Consider the following 27627-nt stretch of genomic DNA (forward strand, 5'->3'; position numbering starts at 1 on the left):
TTCGTTTTTCTTTTTCAGATTGGTACATGAATTGAGAGAAAAACACGGTGGCCGTTTTTAATCGTCTGTAGAATGACAAGCGTATTAACATTACCGAGTTTTATTGGCTTTTCTTACCCTCGATAGACTTCCTCTGTCACCGGGCTTTTTTTTTTTTTTACGTGTTCCTTTAATTAGGTTTTGCACTGAATATACTACCAAAAAAAAAAAAAAGACCGCAGCTTCTCTACAATCAAAACTCATCTGCTGTACGTTCAGGCACCTTCCCTAACCTTCAATCCCTGGGAAACCCTCGATCAGGATTCAAGGCTCTGGCAGGTGGCAGTCGACAAGGGACATGGACGGGAGCTGATTGGTATGCGATTACGTGACGTCACAGACCATGTGACATGGCCGAGCTGACAGGAAGTACAAGCTCGAGTAGTTTCCTTGGGATTGTAGGGTGAGATCCGGGACCATCCGGCATGCCCTTGCATCCCCAGTCAGATGCGCTAACCCATGCCAAGCAGGCCCGCACATTCTTACGTCATAGTTAATGCTAATAAAATTATCTATGTCGGGTGGTCTTCTCCATAATATACTACTTTCGACTGTATGCTGAAGGGTGCTTCATCTTTGAAGGTAAATTCCAGCCTCAAAAGCCTTGTACTTCGACGCCGCATCGTCAGCTTTTGTTGGCTGCTCAAAATGTTTCACAGCCCTCACTCAAAGGCACCTTATATTGTGCGTCGCACTCACATGTGCCATTGCGTTGTGCATCCGCTTGAGATAACTCGGCCTCTTGCCAGCACTACAATATTTCAGGATCATTTTCTAAACGAGCAGTGTGAAATGCCCGTCCCTAACGAGTCCCCGTCATCACGTGTCCACGCATGCATTTCTTGACGCCGCGATATTCAAATACGCATACACCGCCCTAATAATCAAATGAAGTGGAGTGTATGTATGAGATAATCAAGATACAAACGAAAGCATTGGTTTCAAACCAGTGTCGAAATGCATGCACGTGAACGAGGCTTCGCCAGCATATAGGTCGCCATTGTGATCAGTGGTTCACTCAAACTCGCACTCATGTCCACCCAAAGCCATTTACTCGAAATACTGTCCTCTCACATCCACACATCCACTTTCACAGTCATGTCCGCTCACAACCACGACCGCTCACCAATGCACCCCTCACTCAGGCTCACGAGTATGGATGAGTGGATATGAGGGCACTGATGAGTGAGTGGAAGAACACCGATAAGATGTGAGCGGGAGTGACCACTCACACTTACAACCCTTGTGAGTGGATATATGTGAGGGCACTCATGAGTGAGTGCGCCGACCTATGTTGTGATCGCAAAGAGAGTTGCAGACGAGACCCATTAACGCTGTCGCACTGAGAACAGCTCAGCTTCATTCCCTCTCAAGAACATACATCAAGTGCTGTTCCGTACTGCTCGAAAGTAAACCATAAGGCTCGAAGATCGATTGTAGACCAGACCTGTACTTTTTGTCATGAAGTGCACTATATTTAATTGGTCCCTAATGCATAAGCTATCCTTGCTGCCACCTTTCATCATGGCCTAGAAATAGTGATGCAGAACTATCGATAGTACTATCGATACTATTGATAGTTGAGTCACTATCGAACTATCGACGGTAAAAAAACTATCGATATTACTATCAATAGTACTTGATAGTACTATAGAAAGTATTTTCGATAGTCTATCGATAGCGCTATCGATAGTCCATCGATAGTTTATTTCGATAGCGCTATCGATAGTACTATCGGTAGTAATTTTTGTAGTGCTATCGGTAGAACAAAATCAACCATGCGAACTCATTGCAGCAAAACTTGGTTTCCTGAGTGCATGGTATGATGTTGGTGGTAAATATGACAGGACTCTCCATTATCGCATTCTACGCATTACCGAGATCTGAAGATGTGCAAAAACATCAGCACTCGTGACGTGTTTCCGGAGCGACCGAAAACAACGCTCGGCACCGTGGTTACGACCGCGCCGATAAGAAGATTGCCAATCCTGCTCGCAAAGCACGGTGCAGTGCCAGCCGCGTGGTGGAATTTTCGCCGTTCTGGCGACGTCATTTTTTAAATCTTTTTTTTCAACACATCTGTACCCTAGGTAGAGTTGCTGGATAGTGTCGCAAATTTCCGAGTTGTGGGGCCAGCAACGACCCGAGATGTACCGTTTGGCGTGTCTGCTTCTGCGGGCATGCTTGCCAATTATGAAAAGCATTTATTGCCGACATCCGTGCTCTCTGTAGCATAGCTGCTGCTTTCAAAACAGTAGCAACTGCCGGTTGTGCCAGACAACCTTGTGCAGAACGTTCAGCGTCTGGACGTAGACTGTGTTAATCTAATAATTGCCAACTCTTCGCAACTCGTAAGAGCAGCACTGTTAAAAACCGATTCTAGTTTCTTAGTCGACATTTTAGCCTGTGTTGTTCTGGGGCAGTTCAAGATTACGACATTCCTCAAAAATAAGTTATGGATATTCAGAATGCAGTTCGAGTAATTTTTTTTTGCTTGATGAGGCTGACGGCACCCTAACACATGCTACTTTGACTCGGGTGAAGTGAGAAAAAAAAGATATGCTGATAGGAAAATTTTGGTACAATCAGCAGTGGTGCGTGAGAGGCTATTTGTTTCTTTTTATTTCTTCTTGGAGCATCAGTGCACTCTAAAGGCATTATGACCATTAATACATCGGCGGTGCAGGAGAGACGTATCTTTCTTATTGTACTTTGTCTATGAGTAAGAAACATGAGAAACATACGCACGTTAAAAGTCACATCGCGGTCGTCTTACACTAGCTTGATTACATGCGGAATCGAGACTGGCAACTTTGTTACAGCTCACAACAAATTGCTTTCTTTGTTTTTTGTTTGTATCGTATATATTGACATTCTCCGCCGATGTACCAAATGCATAAAAAAAAAGTTATTGGCGCTCTGGAAAATAAACAAGTGTCAGCTGCTTCTTGTTCTGTACATTTTCAATGTGAATTCATATCATTGCAATAGTACGTGGGACTTGCACGTCATATCGCATCACAGAACACAGTCGCATGATGAGGCACGCCTTCTGGAAGGGAACCAAAGCGTCCAGATTACGACGCATGCCGTGTCCTATCAGCATCAAGTGCAACCCGAACGGTAGGTGTTTTGCGGTCCGCAAAATAAAATATCAAAGGGAAGGGACAGGAGCGGCAGGGGACGAGAGCATTTGGATAAGAAAACGGATGAATTGCCCCGAGCCATGTCGAGTTAACTCGCCGGTAAGGGGCTGCAAGCTTACACTATAAACCCGATCGGTAAACTGCGCTTCACCCGTTTCATTCCTGGGAGTTGGATTACCGACAAGTGAAAGCCGCAACAGAAACTCGCGTCTACAACTCGCGCCGTCGCTACTCCGAGGGCGCACCCCGACTCGACGGCGCGGCGACGTAATGCAGGCCTGTATCGAAGCTCTATCGTGCAATCGATAGTACTGTCGATAGTACTGTCGATAGTATTATCGATAGTGCCATTGATAGTACTATCGACTGCACTATTAGTATTATGGATAGTACTATCGATTGCGCTATCGATAGTCTATCGATAGTTTTTTTACACTATCGATAGCTCCGCCTCAGATAGTTTCAAAAAAACTATCGATACTATCGATAGTCAATTTACCGATAGTTCTGCATCACTACCTAGAAACTGCTGAAAGCATATACACGGCCGGGTCAGCTAACGGCAACTACTGCAGTTTCCGTGTGCATAAATATATAACCCCTTCAGTCACGAATTAATGTGAAGTGCAGGAAAATTACTCTGTGTGCTTTTTTAAAGAAAGGACAGTCCGAGAACAAAACTAAAGCAAATTTTTTTTTTTTTGCTTCTTGCTGAAATTTGGCCCGTGTATACACATATGTGTACAATGTGACTCAGTCAGTATAAACAAGACAAGGTTGCATTTCGTTTCTGAGGTAAAGGATTTGTTTATTTCAGATCAAAATGAGATTCTAAAACAAAAATTAAAGCTCACTTGTGGAATGCATAGAAACAGTCATTTGTCGCTGAAAAACACAAAACACATTGCATTTCCGGCATCGGACTCTCGTTCTTGACTTGCAGCCTTCCAGCTTGCAACGCTGAGCGAAACTAGTGCCTGTTTGTGCTGGCCAGTGATGCGTTCCATCATACCGTACAGAATTTACGGGCTGCGACTCAGCATTGTGCACCTTCCTTGGGGGCTCCTTTGCATCATTACTCGGGCGACCACGTTTCTTGGCACCATTCTTGTTGCACATGATTAATGTCCTTCCAACATCATTCTGAAAGGCCAGTAAGTCTAGAATTTTTCTACGTGGTACGCAGTTGTCATTCGCATCAATCAGGTATTCTTGCCAACTATTTACCAGTGCGAATGAAGTGAAATGAGAAATGACGCGTACTGACCACTTCTTGGTTCTTTGTTTTAGTGGGTACAACGAGAGCAAAAAAATCCATTTTGTCCACTCCGCCCATAGATTCGTTGTATTGGCTGACAATTTCAGGGCATGGTATGTCAACATGCTGCTTCAACGACTCGCTACACCGTTTCACGCTTGCTGGCTCCCCAAAGCCCACAAATGTCGGCGCAACATTCACGATGCCATTGTCCTGCCACCTGACAACAGTGATGTCACCACTTTTGGTAACCCGGGAATCCATACTATCCATACTGCCGCGTCCCTCTTTCTTCAGTGCTTTATCCGACTTCAGTGGACATCCTTGAAGTCTGTTGCTTCGGATGGTGCCAATGGCCCAAATACCTATTTCTTTCAACTCTTCAAGAAGTGGCATCGATGTGAAATAGTTGTCGAAGTAACATTTAGTTCTTTAGATTTGGGAGGTGCTCAGTCAACCTCATAACAATGGAACCACCAAGCCCTAGGTGCTTGTGCTCCACAGATGTACCAATGCCCTTACCTTGATAAAATTAAGTCGTGTGCGACACCACTGGAGCTGCATCGAAGAAACACTTTGACTCCTTCGGGATTAGGTTTGTTGCGAACAAACTGTTTAGCTGCAACTCTCCCTGTAAAGGGAATCATTTGCTCATCGATGCTATCTTTTCAGTAGCAGGTAATTATAGGCACCTTTTTCTGACGGCATCAAGTAGCGGTCGTACTTTCCAGAACTTGTCAGTTCCAGTGTGATTCGGGTCTGGCTCTGTGACATGCAATGCAGACTGGAGTCTGAAAAATCTATTGACGCTCATTGCTTCCGGCACACTAGCAATTCGTTTTGCAGGGCTCCAATACATTCTGATGCGTGGGAATTTTAGTATCCCCATTATTAGCAACATTCCGAAGAACGTTTGGCCTCTTCTGGTGTTGTTCTGAGAATGGTTCTGAACTCTGAAGTGCGTAGATGTTCGGGCAACGTGCAATTTCTTCGAACAGTTAATTTGTGAAGTACCTGAAGAAGTACTCTCATGGTTCAATTACCACACTGAAATCATGGTCTGGGGAATGAAATGTGGTGTCAGGCGGCTGAAATGGCGCAGTCGTCCAAACAGCATTCCTCTTTTGTCGGCCGACGAGTTCTTGTTGGTCATCGGGGTATAGCAGAGGAGGAGGATGCTGCACTGCTCCGGACGGACCAGCTCCACTGTCTGTTATGACCGCCTGCCAAACAAAAGTTAATTTATAATTTCTGAAGCAAAACAGACAAAATCATATTCACTGTCATTCCGCCACTCACAGATTGATTTTGATGCTCTTCTTCTTTCTCGTCATCAGAAAGGCCAATATCCGATGTGTTCCCATCGGAAATTCTAGACAGCAGTCTTTCCGCCGAGTCATCATCAAGTCTTCTTCGTTGTCTTGCGTGATTTCTCAAGTCTGAAAACCAAAAAAAAAAAACCAAAAGTTCTATCAGAAACAAACTGAACTACGAGAAACTCGTTTTGTACGAGTAGTGACATGGTGTAAACAATTGTACACGAAAGTTCACGCTGTTTTCTAACGCTGCATTGTAGTTCTGCTATATTTGACAGCTTTTACATGTTCCCTATGTTTTTACAAGCATAAAAAAAGCACGCACTTGTCACCAAAAAACAATTACAGCCCAGAAAAAGTTAGTTCGGGAAAGTACTTACCAGCGTTTCCGAAGAAAGTAACGGCGTCCGTCTTCAAAGTGGTTGTTTACGACTGAATATCCGAATAAGAACAACAGATGGCGCTAGTAGTCTTGCCTAGTCACGGCCGGTCTCGAGGGAGAGCGTGTCTCTCTCTTCTCTCTCCCCCGAGACCGGCCGTGGCCTAGTGTCCATACAAAGCTATGCAAACGTTCTCGCGCGAGAAATTTGAACTTCAAAGGAGGAAAAAAAATAAAAAAAATCGCGTACACATATGTGTACGCTGTGTCCTAAAGGGTATAAGCGAACAATCCCTTCACACTCACCAGGTGGGCGAAGCCAGGTGCCTTGATCTTGCAACGGTACGGGCGGCTCGTACCGTCCGACACCATGTACAACCCAAACTCGCCCTGCGGGTAAGTGTCTGCTATTTACCATATCTTTTGCAGTGACGGTGATAGTGAACGGCATCGCCCGCTACACTGCAGCGTAGACTTCATGTCTTTTCTTTGTGTAAATTATATAATAATTTGCGGATCCAGGTGGAACGAGAGGAAGAAGATGGCTACACGGTATGAAAGAGTACTTAACAAGGGTAGAGAAAGGGGGAGGGGGAAGCCTCATTTTGCAGGTTCACTCAGTTCGGCTCAGTTCGACCTGCGAACTGAAGCTCCCCCCTCCTCCCCCTCTACCCTTGTGCAGTGCTCTTTCATATAATAGTTTGCGGTTACTTGAATTCACTGTCGTCGCATTTTGCTTTCCGCCTCTTGCTCGCTGGCCACGTGTACCATGTCTACAGAGATGAAACGCTATAGAGGTGAAACGCTAAACCATCGGTGTGCTTCGCGATGTCACTTCATATTAAAGAATCCTCAACGTTAATTCGTATCCATTCATATATACGGCGTCCCTCACGGCCTACGTACAGATTTTAAACCCCACCCCACCTAAGTCAGGACATTGCAGTTCCTGTGTACGGTACGCCGTATCATGAATCATTTGCGTTGTTCTGAATCATTTGTTTGTGTCCAGTCGCAAATCAGTTGGATAATACGTTACTGTAGTAATATCTGATTCTGCATCATGTTTTCTTGTTTTTGTTTTTTCGGAAATGCATATGCTAGATGTCTAAGTCGCACAGTACTCGTGTATGGATTTATATATATTCAGAAAGCGTGCTTCACGCTTTTCTGTCCGCATGAGTGTAAACGCAGTCGTGTACTTCCGCCCCCTCTGGAGCTCAGTTTCTATCGTCACGTGCCTTTGGCGCCTCGACAGCAGTGTAAGTGACACCAGGTGGAACCTGGTATCCCTCCGAGAACAGCTTGAAATGATGGATCAGTGCCTCCATTGAGGTCTGCAACCAAGAGTAGATAACAAATAATGAAAAAAGGAGAGGGAAAGCAGAGCTGAAGGTGCTGAAATGAGAACCCGGATTAAAGCATGCACAACGTTATACACTTTTTGTTCTTTACCTTCGCCACACATTAGGTGGCTAGAGAAGCAAAGGAAACGCGGTCTGGGATAAAAGTTAGGCGCACTGAGTGAAATTCAGACCAGTATTGTGCCTGTGTGATTACCGCCGAATTTATAATGATTTACGACCAGTGCAAGTTTATAAAAAGTAACTACATATGTACAGTCTTTGTCAAAAATGTAGAGCCCAGTGGGTTTGCTTCTGAGTCACTTCGTGCGGCTTGTAATACATTTCAAGCATTTCGAATCTCTCGATGGTAAGAGTCTTGACACTGGCAGAGGTCAACTATCAGGTGTGGTCGGCCCGCTGCAAAGCGGCCTACTCGAATAAGACTCCGAGCCTCCATGAAGTGAAGGCCAAAATCAGAAAAGAACTATGGTTCCACCTAGAGAGAGAGAGACGCCACTTGGGGAGAAAGAAGTTTTTTTGAAGAATGGGGACACCCCATGGTGATCCTCAAAGAAGAAAACGGAAAACTAGAAGTGAGATATTAGAAGACTTGCTCGCGTCAGGTTTCGACCCACCGGGGTGGCGCGGACGTGGTGTATATGCACTGCAACCCCGCCCCGGTGGGAACAGGCCGGATTGCATGAGCCCCTTGGCTGGGAAAAGCCCGCTGCCCCCAACAAAAAAAACCCAAACCTTATGGTGCGAGAGGCCTTGTCTGGGGTAGCCGTAGGATGATGATGGTCGCAGGTTGAGGTCTGTACCCTCACAGGAGGATCGCACCTAGTGCATTCTTCCTTCCATCTGACAAGGCAAGAAGATTTTTTGCCGTGTACCTCCTCCATTGAGAATGACCTTCATTAATGCTAAATCAGCGCCACTACACGGCTCAGAAGCAGACCGTCTGGGCTCTGCACTTTTGACAAAGGCTGTACTTTTACTTCTGTCGTGGATTGCATCTCTAGGGGCGCAGCTTTGCGCCGTTTTAGTAGTATTATAGTAAAATACGGATTAATTATAGAAAAGCCGGTGAGCTAGACCACGCTCACAACGAAAAGCCAGGTTAGGTTCTGTACCACGCGCGCACCTCAATCAGTGAGAACGGAATAAGGCTGCAATCACAGGCTGCGCGGTGACATATATCACAAGAGCCAGGTATGTGAGTGCGCGTGACAATTTCGGAGAGGGTCTTAAATATCGTTTAGCAAAACGTTAAATTGGGCGAGTTGGTTGATGTTCATAATGTAAACAGCGCAAACTACAAGGGACAACAAAAGAAGAAGGAACACTAGAGGAGCGCTGACTCGCAACTAGAGGTTTGCTCACTACAAGCTTTATTTATAAAAGAACAATCAAAGGAAATATTTCAAAACTCATGATAAACCCAACACTGCTCGTAACATCGTCAAGAACTCCCGAGAACCGCAAACTCCCTTTCGCAAAGGAAAACGGTTGGTTTGCTGATGTAATCATTGGTCCTTTGCGATATGGAAATCATCGACAACCTCCCGTGTCGCCTGATCGTGTCTTGAGCGTCGCCCGTGTCTTGAGTGTAAAGTGATGAAAAAGAAAAAGAAAAAGTGCACTGCATTGATTAATCACACGTGTACTGTACTGTGTACACCCACAGAGATCAGGCGACACGGGAGTTTGTCGAGGCTTTCCATATATCGCGAAATACCAACAGAATTGCGTCAGCAAACCAACCGTTTTCGTTTGCGATAGGGAGATAGTGTCTCTCGGGAGTTCTTGACGGTGTTACGAGCATATCTGTGAAGTGTTTTTAGCGTTGGGTTATTCGTGATTTTTGAAATCTTTCCTTTGTTCTTTTATAAATGAAGATTGTAGTAAGTAAACCTCTATTTGCTAGTCAGCGCTCGTCCTGTGCTCCTTATTCTTTTCTTGTACCTTGTAGTTCGCGCTGTTTAAATTATGGCCTTAAATATGCCATAAAAAAAGAGGCTAAATAACCGCTGACGGGTTGAGACCGTGCGAGCAGGTAACGTTAATGCTATATTATTATCACTTTGCCTCTCCTCTCTGAAAGTGGAAGGGGATTTTTCGCCCCCCTACTCTGGCACCAGCCAACCAAGGCTTCACAGACGGACAGACGGAACAACTTTTCCAACTTGGGATCTGTACAGTGCCAAGGCATTACGAAACAACCGAGAGTAAGCCGACCCCTCACGGTAGCTCAGAGCAGGCTTTATTTATCAGAAGTGAGACTCGGGTGCCGCTCCATGATCATCGGCCGCGACCCTTTTTCCATGGAGGCGAGAAGTAAGACACTCGTGCTGCGCGATGTCAGTGGAAGTTGAACCCCCAGGTGGTCAAAGTTTCCTGACTACTATACGCCGTCTATGATAGCAAAATCATTTTGGGATGTTAAACTTCATAAATCAATCAATCTTCACGGCATCAATTTATTCGTACATTGCTGATTCTGTTTATATACCTTACCTCTAGGACTCTCATGCTGGCGTCAATACCCCTTGCTCGTTTATACAGTTATTTCATTTCACTTCGACTGTGCTGAATAATCCCAGGTAGCACCGAAACATTAAAGCAATGTTGCGTTTTTGTTTCAGTCGAACTTTATTTTCTTGCCCCTTTTTTTCTTGCGTTTTGGCAATGTTGCATATATAAACGATAGTATAATGTGCCAACAAACGTTTGAACAATATAAAATTTAGCCTTTTTGCAACATAAATGTAACATCCTTGAAAATGATAAAGCAGTCCTGCACGCGCTCATTAGCTTTGCATTAGCTTTGCACGCATTAGCTTTGCAAATGCTAATGTTCGAAGCGACACGTGAGTTTCGGAACACAGCACAACTCCTACACTCGCCTCTGAAAAGCAGTATAGTCAAGCTTTTATATCCATCATTCAGGGGTGTCCCATGAATGATGGTGCCGAATGGATAATAGACAAAGTTTTCTGATAAAATAATAGGGCTATACGTGCACTCTGTGGCAGGGATCGTCTGAAGATTTAGTTGTGAAAATGTTCGTTTTAAAACATATCTAATAAAAGAAATGTTCAAAAATGCCGGGAATCAGTGCTTAATTGAAATATGTTTGCCATGTTGTTTAAACAGTTATGATTCAAGCATTATTTTAACGCGTTGAAAATTTAAATAACATTCCTTTGTAATACTAATACACCACATAATATTAAATAACATTAAGTATCCTTCAAAAGTCAACCTGAGCATAATGTTTCTTTTTGAATGTTGTAGTTTTTGTCGTACCAACGTTAGACAACAATCAGGCAACTTATATGACACTTTTATAGCATTAGAATTTTGATGTTCGATGTTACCTGGAATGCAGTTTTGTAGGTTAAGCTGCAGATAGCTGTTAATATAGGAGCCATATTAGTGCTGCGTTCTTGACCATGTACTATGCACAAGTCTATATGGATATACTGCACTATGTACAATTGCTAATGCTTAAAGCTTCGTATTCAAGATAAGGAGAAAAACATGAGCAAGTTATGGACGAACCTTCTGTTTTCCGCGTTAAGACACATGTCATGACCTAATTATTGATGATTCAGCGATAGAAATACGAAAATTTTTGCAGTGTGACTGTACTTTTGCGCGTTGACTCTAGAACTTGGATTCGGCTGAGTATCGTTTTGTTTGCAGGCCAGTGTGCCATTCGGGCCGGCACAAGCATGACGTCAGCTGTACAGGCCGTACCTTCATCTCTTCCCGTGATGGCGGCACCACTTTGTGGTCATCAGTCTTGACGGGACCGCTGGGCATCCTGTTTAGTGCCTGGTATATGATGCGCAGGCTCTGTCTCATCTCCTCAACACGGCACAGGTACCTGCGAAGCATTTTAGCGAACGTGGCCGTTTTCATGGATCATGGCTGTCTTCAAACGCGCTGCACATTTATACTTTTATGCAGCACAGTATCAATATCATCATTTTAGTTGCAGCACGACTAGCCGCAATTGTGGATTTCGCCGATGTCCGTCCGAAGCCGCTCTCTCTCTCTCCCCGTGAACTTAAGCGCGAAGAAGTTGGCGACGCGTGTGTGTCCACCTAAAAAACTCTTGGTTTGCTTCCATAATGGCAGTCCAAGGCTACCACCAGCGCCAGGCGTCGACAATTACGGTCCTCTCTGGAGATGTTGGCGGGGAGAGGCCGCACGTAGGGGGCGCTTCTTCATTTTTCGGTAATGCGGCATCCCTCCTCTGTGAGTTGGGTGTGTTGGGTGTGAAGATGGGCTAAAACCGGCGACCCGACTCTGTCTGTCAGATGCGTGTATTTGTTGATCAGGAGGGCCTCCAGAAGTTCCCTGAAAATATTCACCACACCCAGTGTCATGAGGCGGCTGGTAGAGGTAGAGACCGGGAAGTTCAGTGCTCGTTTCATGATTTTACGGAGGATGACCTCGAGGGTATCCTAGTCCTGTTTTCGCAGGTGAAAGTAGGGAGTCGAATACAAAATTTGACGGTCACGAATGCATTCGCCAGCCGCAAGGCGTTCTTGCATCGCAACCCACCGCGCTTGTCGGGAACTCGGCGGACCATATGTGGCCCACCTGGTCCGTCACCTGTCGGAGCTTGGCGAGTGTTGTGCCGCATCGTCGCCGGTTGTGTATAAAGACTACAATAACTCTGATTTCTTTATATTCCTGAATGGGACCACTTTGCAAGGAGAGATTGATTGTCGAGCATGAGCGCGAGGGGCGCAGATGCACGAATTCAGATTTCTGCGGTGAGCATTGGAGATCACAGCCGCGGGCATAGCACTCAACTATGCTAGCAACCGTTTACAGGCTGGTCTCCATGTCCCCCAGACACCCCTGTGTGGCCCAGAGGGTGATGTTGTCGGCGTACAGCGCGTGCTGCACCCCTTCGACCGCACCCAACAGAGCAAGCAAGCGCATCATGCAACGTTGGATAGCAGAAGGGACAGCACTGCGCCTTGCGGTGTGCGCCTCGGCCGAGTAAAAACGGTCTTTGTTCTTGATTCTGTATTCGAATGTAAGACAGTCTGTCTGTGAGAAAGTATTTGATGTAGTTGAAAGTGTTCGTACCACAGTGCATTTGAATCATGTATATGAGCATGACCTCGTGTGTTACGTTGTCGAGATCCAGGGCGAGGACATTTTGTCGTTCCTTGGGCATGTGATAGGGTTCAGTATTTCGCGGTAGAGTTGGAGCAGGAGCCGGAGATGAAACTTGAGTATTGTGGACACCTACACTTAATCTGTAAATTGGTTTACAGTGAAGGAAAAGCGCAGCACATGAATCTTTCTCGCACACAGCTCTGGCTTCAGTTTTTCAGGACAAATTTGGACTCAGGTGCCTCATATTTTGGCGCCACAACATACCCTATTAACATAGTCTATTATTTTCGCAAAAATAAGGGGCCCTAATAGGTTTGAAGCATCGTAATTTGTCTTAAGGCATGATTACGGCAAACCTTTGCTGCTACCACTAACGATGTGTTAGCGGTAGCGACAAAGGCTATTTAGCGTGCGCGCTAAGCTGCCTGGGCTGCGACAACATGGCGGCGTCCGGCGAAACGAGGTCCGCTCGCCTCAGGGCTGTTACGTCGTTGCTTCTACACTGTGTCTCGCTCTCGTGGCAAACGAAAGGCGCCCGAAGCTTTTGCCTTGTCTGAAGATGCCTGCGTCGCAAAAAATTGGCAGTAAAAAGTGACATAGATTAAGTGTGCTGCCGGATGTACAGCTTGCGTGTTTACCGTGTTGTAGTAGTCGGACCGCCGGTGTTTGGCAATCGGTTTGACATGGATTCTGCACAGGATAATGGCGCATCGCGACTTTGCAGAGATAACGGCGTATCATTTTGGAGTCCGTGGTATGTGCGGCAAGGCGACCAAACCGAAAATCGCAAAAGAAAGCTGAGTATGCAGCTAAGATTATATAGAGAGGCCCACGCGGGTCTGAGACCATGCAGGCAGACATCTGTGAAGCGTCTAAACAGGACTACCTCTCCAGGCCTTTCGGCCGCTAATGAGAATCAGATTTAGCCGATTAATGCACTGAGCCGGCGGTCACAGCTCTACTATTTTATGTGTTTAGTAATACCGCTCCTTTTTGACGTAAAAGTAAACAATAATTATATTTGTGACAGTTTTTATTGTCCGTTCCTGTCGATATGGCACCTGCATGTTGCAATGAATTGAAATAAAAGTTAAAAGCCTTACTTATCTGAAGCCTTTGTTTCGGATAGGAATCCTGCAAACAAGTAACCAGATATATGATACTAGCAAATTTTCATTTTTATTTTTATCTTGGTCATAAGGGCGCTACTGTCAATGAACCGAAGCCTGTCACTGTACCAATGTGCTTGTCTGTATCAATTGCGTTCGCTATTTCCTTGAAGCCTCCAAGCGTTGGTTTCCCTTATTAAAATACTGTCTTCTTTTGTCAAAAGTCATTGGATCCGGCGGAAAAGCTAGGAGAATTAATGAGCCATGCAGCATTCCCTGGAAAGAAAGCGCTTAATTGGACTTGTACTCTTTATTTTTGGCAATAAGGCCTGTGCAATCGCTGCGTGGAAGCGGCACGCAAGAACGCACCTGTCGTAGCAGTCTCCCTTGAGGCCGATCGGCACATCGAATTCGAACTCCTCGTACGAGTCGTACGGCTGCGCCTTCCGCAAATCCCACTTGATGCCGGAGCCCCGAAGCATCACGCCGCTGTGGAAACGTACAGTTGATGAGAATACTTTCAGACAGTTTCCAGGTTCCTCCTTGGCAAGGAGAAATAAACTGAAAATAATACATCGGTCAAATACGAGCCGGAACCGCAATCAAGAGTGATAGCAGTGACAGCTGCTGCCTTGTTCTGCAGCCACGGTTTCGTCAACTGATCGGGATTAAAGTAATGTCTTTGGTCTTATATACGCGACTGAATATCGTAGGCATAGGCTGACGGCGCAAACAATGCAGTGTTTTCATCTAATCTTTGTGAACAGTTTCGCGACAATGGGCAGTCTACCTTTTCGCTTAAGTCCAACCTTGATTTCATGAGTTTTAAGTCAGCGCCTGTGCGCTCTTATAAGTGAGCCAAGCAGGCCTCGTTGGGGCGGGGAAGTCAATTTAATGCCCCAGTTCTCCATGGCATTTCCTTGCTGTAGATTTATTTGCTGCCAGGCCGGGGTACAACTTAGGTGAAGTTTGTTTTCCTTCCAGTTTGTTGCAGATCCCTGCGCGAAAGGCAATGAATAAGGTGGATTCACAACACGGACCACGAAGCCGTTTACCCATTAAAAAGGCATCACATGAAATTATACTTCTAAGATGAGAGCCTGACCGCCGCGTGGTGGTGGTGGTAGTGGTTATTTATTTATATACAAAAGAAAGGAAAAGATGTTTGCCAGCCCCGGCGTGGATAAAAACATGTAATCTGCTTACCGCCTCCTACTCCGACATTTACCTTTGCAGGTGACGATAAGTGGATTAGTTAAGCACGGTGTTTCGCCGTGGTACTTTCGCCGTCATGGAGGGCACAACGATACCCTCACAGACATTTACGTGACGCCTGGTCTGCGCAGCAATGGTTTTTCGTCTGAATCCCAATTCAAAACCATGGTGTACTCGATCGAGACCTGTCAAATATAGTTGAAGTACTGAATTTTCTCCACGCTTAAAGAAACTAGATGCCATTAGAAAATAACCAACCCGCTATGCTTCCATTATACCGCGATATCAAGTCAAGAAAGACGAGCAATTGTTCATGGGCAGCCTCATTTCGCAAGCCACCGTTTCGACAAGAGGACTTAATTGTGTTCGTCTGGCTGGAAAGTTGGCTTTCGATCTGAGGCTCCCCTCAAATACTTATTCGATTTTCTTCAATAGTGTATAGCCATATTTTTACCCTCGTTCTAACCCTGCCCCTCCCTCCCCCTCGCCTGACTTCACCTTTCACCCCGAGCCGTGCAACATTACAGGCTCTGGCTCCAAACATTCCGCTAACTAAAAAAGCAGCGATGCAGCAAAGAACGTCCACACAGCGTTTAAGTGCGAAATTGTAGCCACAGTATTTTCGCATGATTGGCAGGGTGTACAATTTTGCGATATAATGTTCAAATCCTGCGTTGAATGCATGCAAATGCACATTTTCTGCAATTATGCTATGTGTTGGAGTCTTCAGCGAAGCCAGCTTACCTGCAGCCCCAGTCGAGTGCGTCCTCGGCACTGATGACGCCGATGTCCACGGTGCGTTGCTTCCAGATGCGGTTGCCCGTGAGCAAGTCCTCGACCTCATCCAGTCGCTGGCCGAACTGCTCGGCCCAGTCGTAGATGTCGTCCATTAGGCCTATCGGCATGTCCTGGGCTACGCCTCCCGGTCGCACGTACGCCGCGTGCATGCGGGCTCCGCTGACGCGCTCGTAGAACTCCATCAGCTGCACCACAGGTTAGTAGAACGAAAATTGCGTGGCCAAGACCGAAGCCTGGTTGGTGGAGCATCTTGATGGTATTATATAAGCTAGCACCAGACGTATAAGGGCAAGACAGAAAGAGGGTATTTGTCAGGTACCTAACACCAGACGGACAGAAAGAGGGTATTTCTCAGGTACCTAACACCAGACGTATAAGGGCACGATCGACAGAAAGAGGGTATTTCTCAGGTACCTAACACCAGACGTATAAGGGCACGATCGACAGAAAGAGGGTATTTCTCAGGTACCTAACACCAGACGTATAAAGGCACGATCGACAGAAAGAGGGTATTTCTCAGGTACCTAACACCACACGTATAAGGGCACGATCGACAGAAAGAGGGTATTTGTCAGGTACCTTTTCTCGTTCTTCAAACAACCAGAAGAAAGGTGTGAGGCCGCCGATGTCCAGGCTGTGAGTTCCGATGGACAGGATGTGGTTCAGTATCCTCGTGATTTCGCCAAACAAAACTGCAATAGTGAATAACCATTTGAGAACTCTGTTAAGGGCTTCATTAGTCGCCTATAGATCGCCCAGCATACTTTATCCTATATACTGCAGTGCCCCTCCACACACGCCAGGTACAGAAGGTACGCACTCTAAGGGACGCCATTATAGAGTTCATGGAGCAAGGCAGAAGGCCGCTACGTGTGCCTAATCAACACCGTGTAATCCACGTATCTCCGACTTGCTCGGCCTGCACCACCAAATCTGCGCGTTGTTCGCCAAATTAGAGCGCCCGTGACGTCAAGCGAATACCCCCGATACTTTTCTGATCAATGTATACACCGACATGAAAAGCAGAAAGAAAAAAAAGTGTCCAATGACTGTTATACTCGGTAATACAAAATTCGATCGCACCTCTGCAAGTATTTTGTTTCCGCGATATACTGGAACAAATTTAAGAGAGAGAGAGAGAGAGAGAGAGAGAGAGAGAGAGAGAGAGAGATGTTTCTACATTAAGCAGCTAGAGCATATATACTCTATATTTTCCTACAACCTCATAACCATCCTTCAACTAAGTCATCTCCCAGCTCTTGATTGTTATAAAGAAGGCCGTTTCTCCAACCGACCCTACGGGGCTGGGAACCTATAAGCGCGCCTTCGCCTTTTGCGGTGGAGGCTCCTTGCCACCGGTATCTTTTGTACATGTCGTCATTGTTGCACTCGTCGCTGCTTTTCCTTTCTTTCTTACGGTCGCAAAAAACACTCTCGCCTCGAGCGATGCCTGGACATGTTTCTTTTCCTGGGAAACATATTTCACCACGCAAAAATTTGGGGGCACTTAAGCGCTCTCTTTAAGTGTATGACGCCACCACGTTCATGGCTCCCATGAGAAGCTCCCCTCGCGGATCCTTGTTCTTATATATGAACTTTGCTACTCATCCATTTATTGCTTAGTTTGCGCTTATATTATTTTCCGCATATTCATCAGCATACGCTCCTAAGCTAAAAATTATGTGCAATAGCACATGACAAAAATATCAAGCAAGTAGCACGAACGTGACTACATGGCGCAGGGTTAGCGTGCATGTCTCAAGAGTGCGCGCGGCTCGATTCACATGTCAAAAAAGCTAGCAACTGCCAACTCGAGCAGCCGTCTATGTACTACCACTCCCATACCTCTATTCAGGTGTCCAGCTAATTTTCGCATGTCAGAGGCATATGCTGGCTGTTTTTCACTGACAACGCCGACTACAACACGGCGCCGAGCTTTTCTCCGTAGCGTTTAAGTCACGCATCCGTTATATCCTCCTCCTGCTCCATTTCCCTCCTCCACCTTTTATTCTTACCCTTTTGTGGGGTGCATTCGTGCGTTATCGCCTTAGTACCCTTCTGCTCTCACGGTACTACTCACCTTTCTTCTCCTTCTCGTAGCAGCGCACTCAGGTTGCGCATGTTTCAGCTCTCATCGTGACCTCCTCCTCCTACGGTATAGCCACCCCCTTCACGATTCTTCCCTTGCCAATCACGTTCACAACTCCTTCGCTCTTGCCATAATCATCTGCTTTACGGTAGTTACCCTTCGGTTATTTCTCGTCCACTCTCAGGTTGCGTATTGTTCAGACCCACCGGTTATTTCTCGTAACACCACCCTGGAGTTGCGCATTGTTCAGTACTCCTGTGACTTCCTCACTTCACGGCTTGACCACCCTCCTGGACTATTCCGGTTAAATCTTCCTTCTCTGTCGCCACACTTCGCTGTCGCCAAGCTATTAGCTGGTCGTAGCGTTTCACCCCCCCCCCCCCCCCCCCGCGCTTTTTTACGCGAAGGAGGGATTTCCAGATATCCACTGGTAGGTGGACGTTCCTTTTGTTATTACCAGCCCAGACTGGCTTTTGGCGTGTTACTCCGATAACTGTCACTTCGACGGGCAATCTAGGAACGGACACCTATAGAGCAGCACTTCAAAAGGCCAGGCAACTCTGCGCTCAATTTTACAGTCGTGCTTTGCTGGTGTGGGCAAGGCCATCCGTGGTATAAGCGAGGAAGTAAAATGGCCAGTTCACAAACATATATGCTCTTCAGGAGCGGAGATCACCGGCCTTTCATGTTTGATACCATATTTGTGCGATTCTAAGCGCCCCGATTGTAAAGCGCAGCAATATTTTCCGCCCCAAAAATAGGAAAAACAGTAGCGTGCTTATTTGAAGGCGTAGCTAGTTTAAAAAAGGTGTTAGAATTGTACAAATTTACACATTGATACAACCTAGGTTCCAGCGATATGTGAAACGACCTTTCCAGGTTCAGCGAAGTTCATAACGGTGTTCCGCTATTTGCGACCGAGTCGCTCTGCAACTATGAAAAAGTTTGAGTGAACCGGACACAGCAGTTAGAAAACACTACCAAATGTTCCACAACTGAAGTGTGCGTTTCATCACGGGGGTTTTCACGCACCCCGGATGTACTTGGCCCGTTTGGGAATGTCGATGTTGAGAAGCTTCTCAACTGCAAGTGAGTAGCACTGCTCGTTGGCCATCATAGACACGTAGTCCAGGCGATCCATGTACGGAAGCGCTTGCGTGTACGTCTTGTACTCCATCAGCTTCTCCGTGCCGCGGTGTAACAGACCAATGTGCGGGTCCGCTCGCACCACAGTCTGCGACGAGAAGCACATATATGCAGACAGTGGTACGTATTTCCCCTAGAGTGACGTTCAGGCTGTCGGCAAGGAAAAGTGGCCAGCATCGGGTAAAAGATAAGCAACGAGAAACTGCTAAGGAATCTCTGAACGCTGAGGAATTCGGCCAGATGTCTCGGAGGCAGCAAAACATGCCCAGATTTACCAAGTTTCATAAATTCGCTGCAGAGTTTGAAACATCCAGGGGAACATTAATTTACAGGGAGAAGATTTATAGAAGATTTATAGGCCTTTCCACTAGGCGAATGAGATGCAGAAATCCCTTTTGTTTGGACTATTGCACATCATTGTGCTTTAGGTGCACGCACGCCGCAGTCCAGCGAGCACTATGAAGACGCCTAAGGAGTTCATCTTTCAGGCACAATATATATGTTTTTCTTTACCTAAAAATGGGTATCCAATGGTCTGGTCCCATAAAATATTTAGTCCCGTAGAGCGGGGGGGGGGGGGGGGGGGGGGGGTAAATTAAACCCTGTATACGTCCTGTACATTTCATTCATCGGTACTATATAGGGCGTAATTTGTTACATCCATCCGATTTCTTTATAAGTTGGATTTACTGCGCTCGTTCGAACGCTCGCGGCCCCTCCAAATGGGGCGCATGCATGCTTACCTCCCCTTCGAGCTCCAGCACCAGCCTGAGCACGCCGTGAGCTGCCGGATGCTGAGGTCCGAAGTTGATCTGCATGTTCCTCACCTGTTTCTCCGTCGGCTCATAGTAGTCTGCGTGGAAAGTTGATCTGACACTGTACAAGAATATCAGAACTGCCCAGCCATCGTGGCCAGAAAACATCGTCCAATGCCCGAAGATTAATCCCAAGATGGCAAAGAGCACGAGCCCAATACACCGTCCACGTGATTTCTGGAATAAAATGCCAGCGTTTGTTTCCCTCCGCTTCCTGAAAAGGCGCAAGTAAATGCGCGTCCTCCCAATGTCAATTAGTGCTGCCCAGTTCAACACATACATACCTACCAGACCCAATCTTCGTGGAATCAGACACGGACAAACGAGAGAAACCTTTGTTTGCGCGGTCACAAAATGCACCCCCCCCCCCCCCCCCCCCCCCCCCCCCCCCCCCCATTGAGTCAGCCACCAGCTTGTCTGCCTGTGTCAATCTACAGAAATAAAAACTGCTGCCGAAGTGGTTATTGCCAGAGGCTTTTTTAACAAAAGGTTTTTTTTTTTTTTTCCTTGTATGCTGTTGTTCAAAACGCTTATGGCCCAAACTGAGTACGAAGTCTGTAGTGCAAGGCTTGATTTCAGGATCGTATTGGTCTAAGCTTCTACAGTGGCCCTGTTTACGAGCCATTTATGGTGCTCAGGGCCTAGGTTGAACAGTACAGCCTCCCGCTGTACAGGGGCTGGCTTTGGAACGAATAGGGGACATTACTTTGTTAATCCAATAGCTTTAAGTGCCCCGTTCCCCGTGAATCCGCCGTGTGCGTTGCGAGCGAAAAATCAGGAGCTTTCCTCTGGCAGGTGGTAGTTTGCAGGTGACATGGTTGGGAACTGATATGACGTCAGGGGACCAAATTACCAAATCGGGCTACTTCTGTGTGAAGGAATTCAACGTTCCGGAACCCTTGGATATAATCAGACACGCTACTTCTATAGGCCACGCATGGCTATTGCGTCCCATTGTGACTTCAAGCATGTACATATAGCTTGGTTAAAGCGGGGCTTTGTATTCATGTGGGGTGGTGTTCCAGTTAATGTGATAGCTTACGACTACGTGCTAATGAGCATATGTGAGATAACAGAGGCACAAATTAAGAGGTCAGTTTTCGCCGCGACAGTAACCCGATGTGTTCATATATTATGGTGAGGCTACCCAAAAGTAATGGAAAATAATATGCCTCTGCCCGTGCCACAACGGATGTGTACATATATTATAACCCGATGTGTTCATATATTATGGTGAGGCTGCTCAAAACTAATGGAAAATAATATGCCTCTGCCCGTACCACAACGGATGTGTACAGGATCATCTAATCTTAATGCGAACAAGCATGCTTCCTTCAAAGCGCCATTGAGTCCGAGGCTGCCGCACATCGAAGCAAAGCGGCGCCGGCTCAAAGTGACCTGGAGGCGGGGCTTCGCACAGCCGGCGACTTTGCTTCAATGCGTGGTCGGATCGGAGGCAATGGGGCTAGTTAAGACAGCATGCTTGTTCGCATTAAGAGTGGACGACCCTGTACCGAGACTGCAATGTGGACTTGGAAATTTTACAGCACATGGCCGACTCCTTTTTATCCTGTCATCAGTTTTTCTCAATGCATATTGGTTGAAAGTATTTTTCAAGCACAAGTAAATACGCATGGACTCGCCTTTCGCAAAGTCATGGTTGTTGGAACGGATCCTAGACGTTACCAATTAAATGCTCAGCTTCACTGATCTAGTGACATACATGGGCATCTTGAATGCTCTGCGACTGAAACTGGGCTGTTCTGCGGTCTCCTACCAGCTCGGATTATGCCGCGAAACCGCTTCAAAGCTTTCCCGGAGCAGAGTTAGGCGACACCGAACAGGACTAAGGGAAGAAACCTGCAGAAAGGCGTCTCAAATTTTCACAGCTATAGATAGGGGCATTATAACTCATTTTATAAATTCTGAGTTACCTTTATTGAGATTTTTTTTTATCTTTATATGATTGTTCGATTTTATGTTGCTTTTTTCCAGCAACTTCGCACAGGGAGGACTTTTCGTGCTATATGTAATTTTAAGTGCAATATTTATTTGTATGAAGGGCCGTCTAAATAGCTGCATGCTGGTATATATACGTGTATGAAAGTGTAAATTTCATTTACCAGAATTACATTTCCAAGAACCCTAGAATTACGTGTTTTTCCACGACAAGCCCGCCGCAGTGGCTCAGTCGTTGGGTGCTCCAGATCCCGAGGACGCAGGTTCGGTCTCGGACGCGGCGGCCATATTTCGATGGAGCCCTCATAGCCAATGTCGCTTTGGGACGTAAACCCTATTGAACAACAATTGTCTGTGACACAAGACAGATGCGGTGACGTTGTTGTCATTCGGCTGGCCCAGCAGGGGGTGAAAAGTAGGCTTAGCTTCTATAGGAATGTATGCATGTATGAAGAATGGTTCATAAAGCAGTTCCTGATTTCACAACGTGCCTGTTTATTTTATTTATTTATTTATTTATTTATTTAGGAATACTGTCGATCCCGGGCGGGATCGTTACAGGCAGGGCACAAAACGCATACATAAAGTCAGACAATATTTGGAACATGTTCAACGACAGGGACAATAATTTAAAATGAAAGGAAGATTGTACTCAGAAATAAACAAAGTAAGACAATGTTCAGTGTACAGTAAAAACTACAGTGAACTGTTGATACATGTAAAAAAAAAAAGAAAAAGTATATGAATGGACACAGAATGGAAATAATAAAGCAATAAGGGATTAGTGCAATTTGCAAGTTATCAATGTATGCTGACAAGGAAACTGTTCGGGTGAACATTCATGAATTTGTGTGTAAGCGATCCTCCACTAGCTTTACAAATTCATCCAGTGTGGAACTTTGTGTTATTGATCGTTTCAAGGTGTTCCACTCTCTAATTGCAAGGGGGAAAAATGAGTTTTTGAAACTGTCACGATGGTACGAAACATCATTTATAGTCAAAGAGTGTTTATAGCGTGTGAGTCTTGTATCTTCGATGACGATGTACTTTGATGTAAGTGGTTATGCACGAGTTTATAAAGAAATTTCAGGCGTGCTAGTACTGCGCGTTTTTCCAAACTCAGCATGCCGGCTGAATGTCGCCCCTTGGGGAAGAGCAGAAATGAACACCTTAGAAGACATTATGAAAGTACGAAACGTCATTTAAAAGGCGGAGTATTCTTTTTAAAACAACCTGAAACGTATATTGGGGTTACAAGTCGGGAACGCTACCTACAGAAACAGGGGCAAGCGAACATTATTGTAACATCTTGTTTCAGAGAGCACCAAATGAGGAAGCCTGTCTTGAAAAGTTTACGAATTCTTTAAAGTACCTCACAGTATGCTACGTCACTTCGAAGACAATCTATTCTTTAAAATTCCCCGAAATAAAGCCAGAATTATCTCCAAAAGGCTTACTTCTCCGAATAGTTCAAGCTTCTTGTGTGTTCCGACTCAGATATGATGCCACGCACACTACATTCCGTAGAAAGCACTGCCGTTCCAACGATGCAAATGCTTGCATTGAAGCAAGTCCTGAGACAGCAGGATAGACCAACCGCGACCAACACCGTAAATATACACGTCGGTGACGCTAGCGGACGCCGGAGCGAGAAGTGGCCGTAGGTATTCCATCTTGGGTAGCCATCTGGGTAACCATGTCGTGGGTAATCATCTTCTACTTGCTTCTGTTTCGCACCCCAGTTTTGTAACCCCCCTCACATAATATTCCAATCGGAGCTCGTGAGGTATTTGAATAAATAAAAATAAATAAATATTGTCTGCGCCTCGTCTACCAATTACGCTGCTATTTCGTTGCCTGAAATCTGTCTGAGCTGTGCAGTTTGAACGACAGTATTAGCAAGAAAATTCAGCGCATGCCGTGGCATACAGTACTAGATGAGAAGCTTGCACGATTAGAAGTAGCATCCAACGGATAGCGAGCGTATATATGTCCAGTTTCCCACTACACATTTATAGGGGTATTTTAAGAATAGATTGCCATGAAATGATAGCATTCTTGTCACATTCTACGATGTGCTCAATGTTTTATGACTGGGCAGCTCCAATGGTGTTCTGTGCAACGACAAAGGTAAGTGGGTCCCAAGAGTTTTCCCAGTTAACCTATAGTTTTACGAGCGGAAGCTGTTAAGCATGGCAACGCGTTGATCTGGCTTACTAGGTCTGCGTCTTAACGGCGACCTATATTGCAGGAAGATCAGACTTATCCTTGCGCCAGCGCTGAAGAGTTGACGGGCTCGGACCGGCTCGCGCCTCATCCATAGTGACTGACACTGAAGGACCAAGCGTCGGCGAAGCAGGTTATATAACTTCTCCTAGTCACGTGGTATACAGCGGAGAGGCTCCAGGTGAGCGCAGCTGGGCGCCTCTCCATAGCGAATCACGTGAAGTGCGTTATTAGACACACCTATGCTCCGGTGGCTGAAGGTCAAAGTCGCGCCAAACTTGACCTTGGGATTTGCAGCGCGAAATGTACAGCTCCACTCTAGAATGCTTGGGTAAGTTTTGCGTGCATGCATTTCTGTGGGTCGCGCTTCCGTCTTGCACCCGATACGTTCGACGATGTTTTGTCATGAAATGATGCCAGATATGATGCTCGGGTATGATGCCACTCACACTACATTCCGTAGAAAGTACTGCCGTTCCAGTGATACAAATGCTCAGAAATGCACGAAGAGACTGCATTTTAGGCGCGCCGTAAAATTAAAAGGCAGCGTTAAAAATGTTTCGTTTCCACATTCATATAAGCTCTAAGCCCCCCCCCCCCCCCCCCCCCCTCCCTCCTGTCCGTGAGTGCTTCTTTTTTTTTTTGTAAAACATAATGTTCGTCTATAAATCAAACTAAACAGAGAGTTAAAAGCTCGGCTACCATTACTTGGGACACCTGGCATACGTGAAAAGTTTTAAAGGGCGAAGAAAAGCATTCTGAGCATCCGCAGCGGCGGCGGCATCTGATAGAGATGTGGCTTGTACATAAATGAGGTAAACTAAGCTGCATTCGCCTGCATCGTAACTCCACGAGTTGCGAAGTAGCAGTCAGAGCACGGCGTGCACATTTTATCAAGAGTCATTTCTCCTATCGGTGACTTCTTCACAGGTTTGATTTTTTACATCTGACACCGTACCGCATTAAGGTACGTTTCGTGGCATCTTGTGCATGGATAGAAAAATCGGCAAAGCACAGCATTCTTTGTCTAGCGCAATTGGTGGTGACTGCTACATTTAGACACCAAATCGCGAAGTCCGGTGACAGCGAATCTTTCGGCATCCCTGGTGAAGTGAAGTACAATACTTGCCATTCGTCGGTGCGGGTTTTATTTGGCTCGAGATTTCGTCCGGGATGAAAACAACGCCTCTCATCTCCTTCATGTATTCCAAGTCAGGTGACCACCTAGCTCCCCTGCGTATACAACCAATACGAAACGCTAGCTTAAACTCTACAGAAATTTGCATGCATGCAAATTTCTGGTTGTTGGTCGTTAAATTTGTACCTCCTCAGATTTGAATTATAAAAGATTCACCACAGTTTTTACGCAGGGTCCTGGTCTTTTGTGCCAAATATAATAGCGTTGATGTGTTTTAATGCAGCATAAATAAATGTAAAAATTTCCCAGTTTGGCAGCCGAAATCGCGTAGATTTTTCCGGGCAACCTTGAGCGTACGAATCCACTGACGCATGGCCTTGGATATTCACGCTGCATTTGCTGAAAGTCAAAATTTCGATCATGCTTCTGGTCGTTACCGACAACGACCCAGGTTGTCGCAAACATTCACTAGTTTAGCCAAGCGCACGAAAAAAAAAAAAAAAAAGCTGGTAGTGAATTTTCAAGGTGTGATTCTTCCCGGAAAGGGGCGAGGAGATAATATATGAAAGATGACACCTGATGAGAGCTAAGAGATGAATTGAACTTATACACAAAATTAGAATATATTTAGCACTTACAGCAAGCTCGGGCAAGACATGGACCTGACTACCTCGGCTCAGCCGAAGATGACGCGTTAAGCCATGCATAACTCAGAACTCTCGACTAGAACGCACATTCGAACCATAGCAAATTGCAGCAAGTATCAACCTGGTCAGTAACTTGCTGGCTACCACACCCGTTTAACTCGACTGAAGGTTAGCGCGCTCTCTAATGCATACATGCAAGCAAAGCTAGCCACAAAAATGCTAAAACATGCACACTGCAGTGACCCGAGCGACCGCAATTGGTCTGCCAAATATCAGGCCCTGCACCACAACCATGCCCTTTACACGGGTCCCTCTCTTACTGACAGATGGAAAAACTAACACAAGAACGCAGTTTCCTTTCATTCCGTGTCGCCTACGCGTCCACATTGCATGTGGGCCTGTATTCCGAGGTAGCGTCATTATCGAAAGTGTCGCTAATCTCCATGACCTCGAGTCACCTGATTGGTAAACACGTAACCAAACTGACATCCGGTTCCGATGTTTCCACCAATCAGTTAACGCGAGATCAGGGAGATAGCGACATTTCGATAAGGACGCTACCTCGGAATACGGACCCTGGCTCTTTCAACGCCACGGTTGTCAATGCCAATTTGCGCTATAGTTTCGAAGCATCTTTGCCGTACTCCTTGGCGCCGTACTCCTGAGTTCTGCCCCGTCGGTGACGTTCACTCCGGCGAGCGCGTTATTGTTCCCGAGACTACACGAAACGGACCTCGCTCCAGTCGACGCATACCTCTCCTTTTTCATGCACGGGCCTGGCTAGTACAGCCTCGACGCACCGGTCGTTTATACCCTGTTGCGCCTGTCACTCCAACGGCCTTTGTCGATGCGAATACCTCAGTGCCGACAGGCGTCTTCGTACTATGTACACACAAGGAACCACTGCTACCGAAGGCTGACACTTCGCACTATTCGCCACTGTAATGCGTGCCTACACCGACCTTTACACTTGTACGACGCGTTAGCGGCTTGTGGCCCTCTGCGGTGGTTCCAAACTGAGAAATGGATGTAGTCACGCTGTTTTTTTCCACAACACGGAAGCGCCATCTGTCTTGGTAATGACTTATCAAGTTTTTAAGAGCGCTTTCGTTCGCACATTTCACGTCCGTCCGTCTGTCCGCTACACCACGTGGTTAAACTGCCGCAGCATTTTATTCTAAGTGCTACCGTAGTGGCCACACGTGACCACCTCACGTATAACGCTGTGAGGTCATCGCGTAATTAGGGTAAGTATATCAAACAGCTAGGGGCATGTTGTGACGTCATCACGTAACAAGGTAGCCGCTATGAGTAAATATATGTTGTGACGTCATCACGTGACAGGTAGCCGCTACGGGCAGCTGTGTTGTGATGTGATCACGTAACTAGGCTATGAATATCGCATGACTAGGTGACCATGTTGTGACGTCACCACAAGTTCCCTCCATTGCGCACGCGCGGCTGAGAAAAGGTTCAGAGAGGACATATGCTGGTACAAAATTTTCATTGGTTGTTTCTTATTGCCCTGCACATAACCTAACGAAACGCACTATGAGCATTAAACATTGTGCATACTAAATCTTGGCTAACGAACTAATTTGGCGGACTTTTAAAGAAAACTTGCGAAACACTCATGTTCCACCTCACAAGATTTTTGCAGTATAAGGTACAAGAGCGATCTGGGTAAAACAGGATGACGTGCGTTACATGATCGTGTTTCTAAGAGCTTGTCAGGACACTGTTCGCATCAGTACGAAAGATAACCCCGCGGACAAAAGTGGTATATTCCACGCACTGCGAGAAAACTGCCCGCCAGATTTTTCCGACAGAGAAGCAGTTATTTCTGAGATATGCAT

The 27627-nt window shown here is 46.1% G+C and overlaps 1 protein-coding gene across 1 annotated transcript in view; it reads right to left on the reverse strand.

The window, feature by feature from the left end:
• Window positions 1–25215, reverse strand: part of LOC146186205 (NADH-ubiquinone oxidoreductase 49 kDa subunit-like) — a 37687-nt gene extending 12472 nt beyond the window's left edge. Inside the window, exons 1-9 of the mRNA XM_084608000.1 lie at window positions 25116–25215; window positions 19730–19839; window positions 18873–19074; window positions 16331–16443; window positions 15698–15936; window positions 14108–14227; window positions 11247–11376; window positions 7380–7475; window positions 6445–6528 (exon numbers count right to left, since the gene is read on the reverse strand). Of these exons, the coding sequence (XP_084464126.1) occupies window positions 6445–6528; window positions 7380–7475; window positions 11247–11376; window positions 14108–14227; window positions 15698–15936; window positions 16331–16443; window positions 18873–19074; window positions 19730–19839; window positions 25116–25188 (1167 nt within the window). The 5' untranslated portion in view covers window positions 25189–25215. The remainder of the gene's footprint in view (window positions 1–6444; window positions 6529–7379; window positions 7476–11246; window positions 11377–14107; window positions 14228–15697; window positions 15937–16330; window positions 16444–18872; window positions 19075–19729; window positions 19840–25115) is intronic.
• Between the last annotated feature and the right edge of the window lie 2412 nt (window positions 25216–27627).

Source organism: Amblyomma maculatum, chromosome 6, assembly GCF_055883805.1.
Source record: "Amblyomma maculatum isolate TAMU_Amacu chromosome 6, ASM5588380v1, whole genome shotgun sequence".
Taxonomy (NCBI): Eukaryota; Metazoa; Arthropoda; class Arachnida; order Ixodida; family Ixodidae; genus Amblyomma; species Amblyomma maculatum.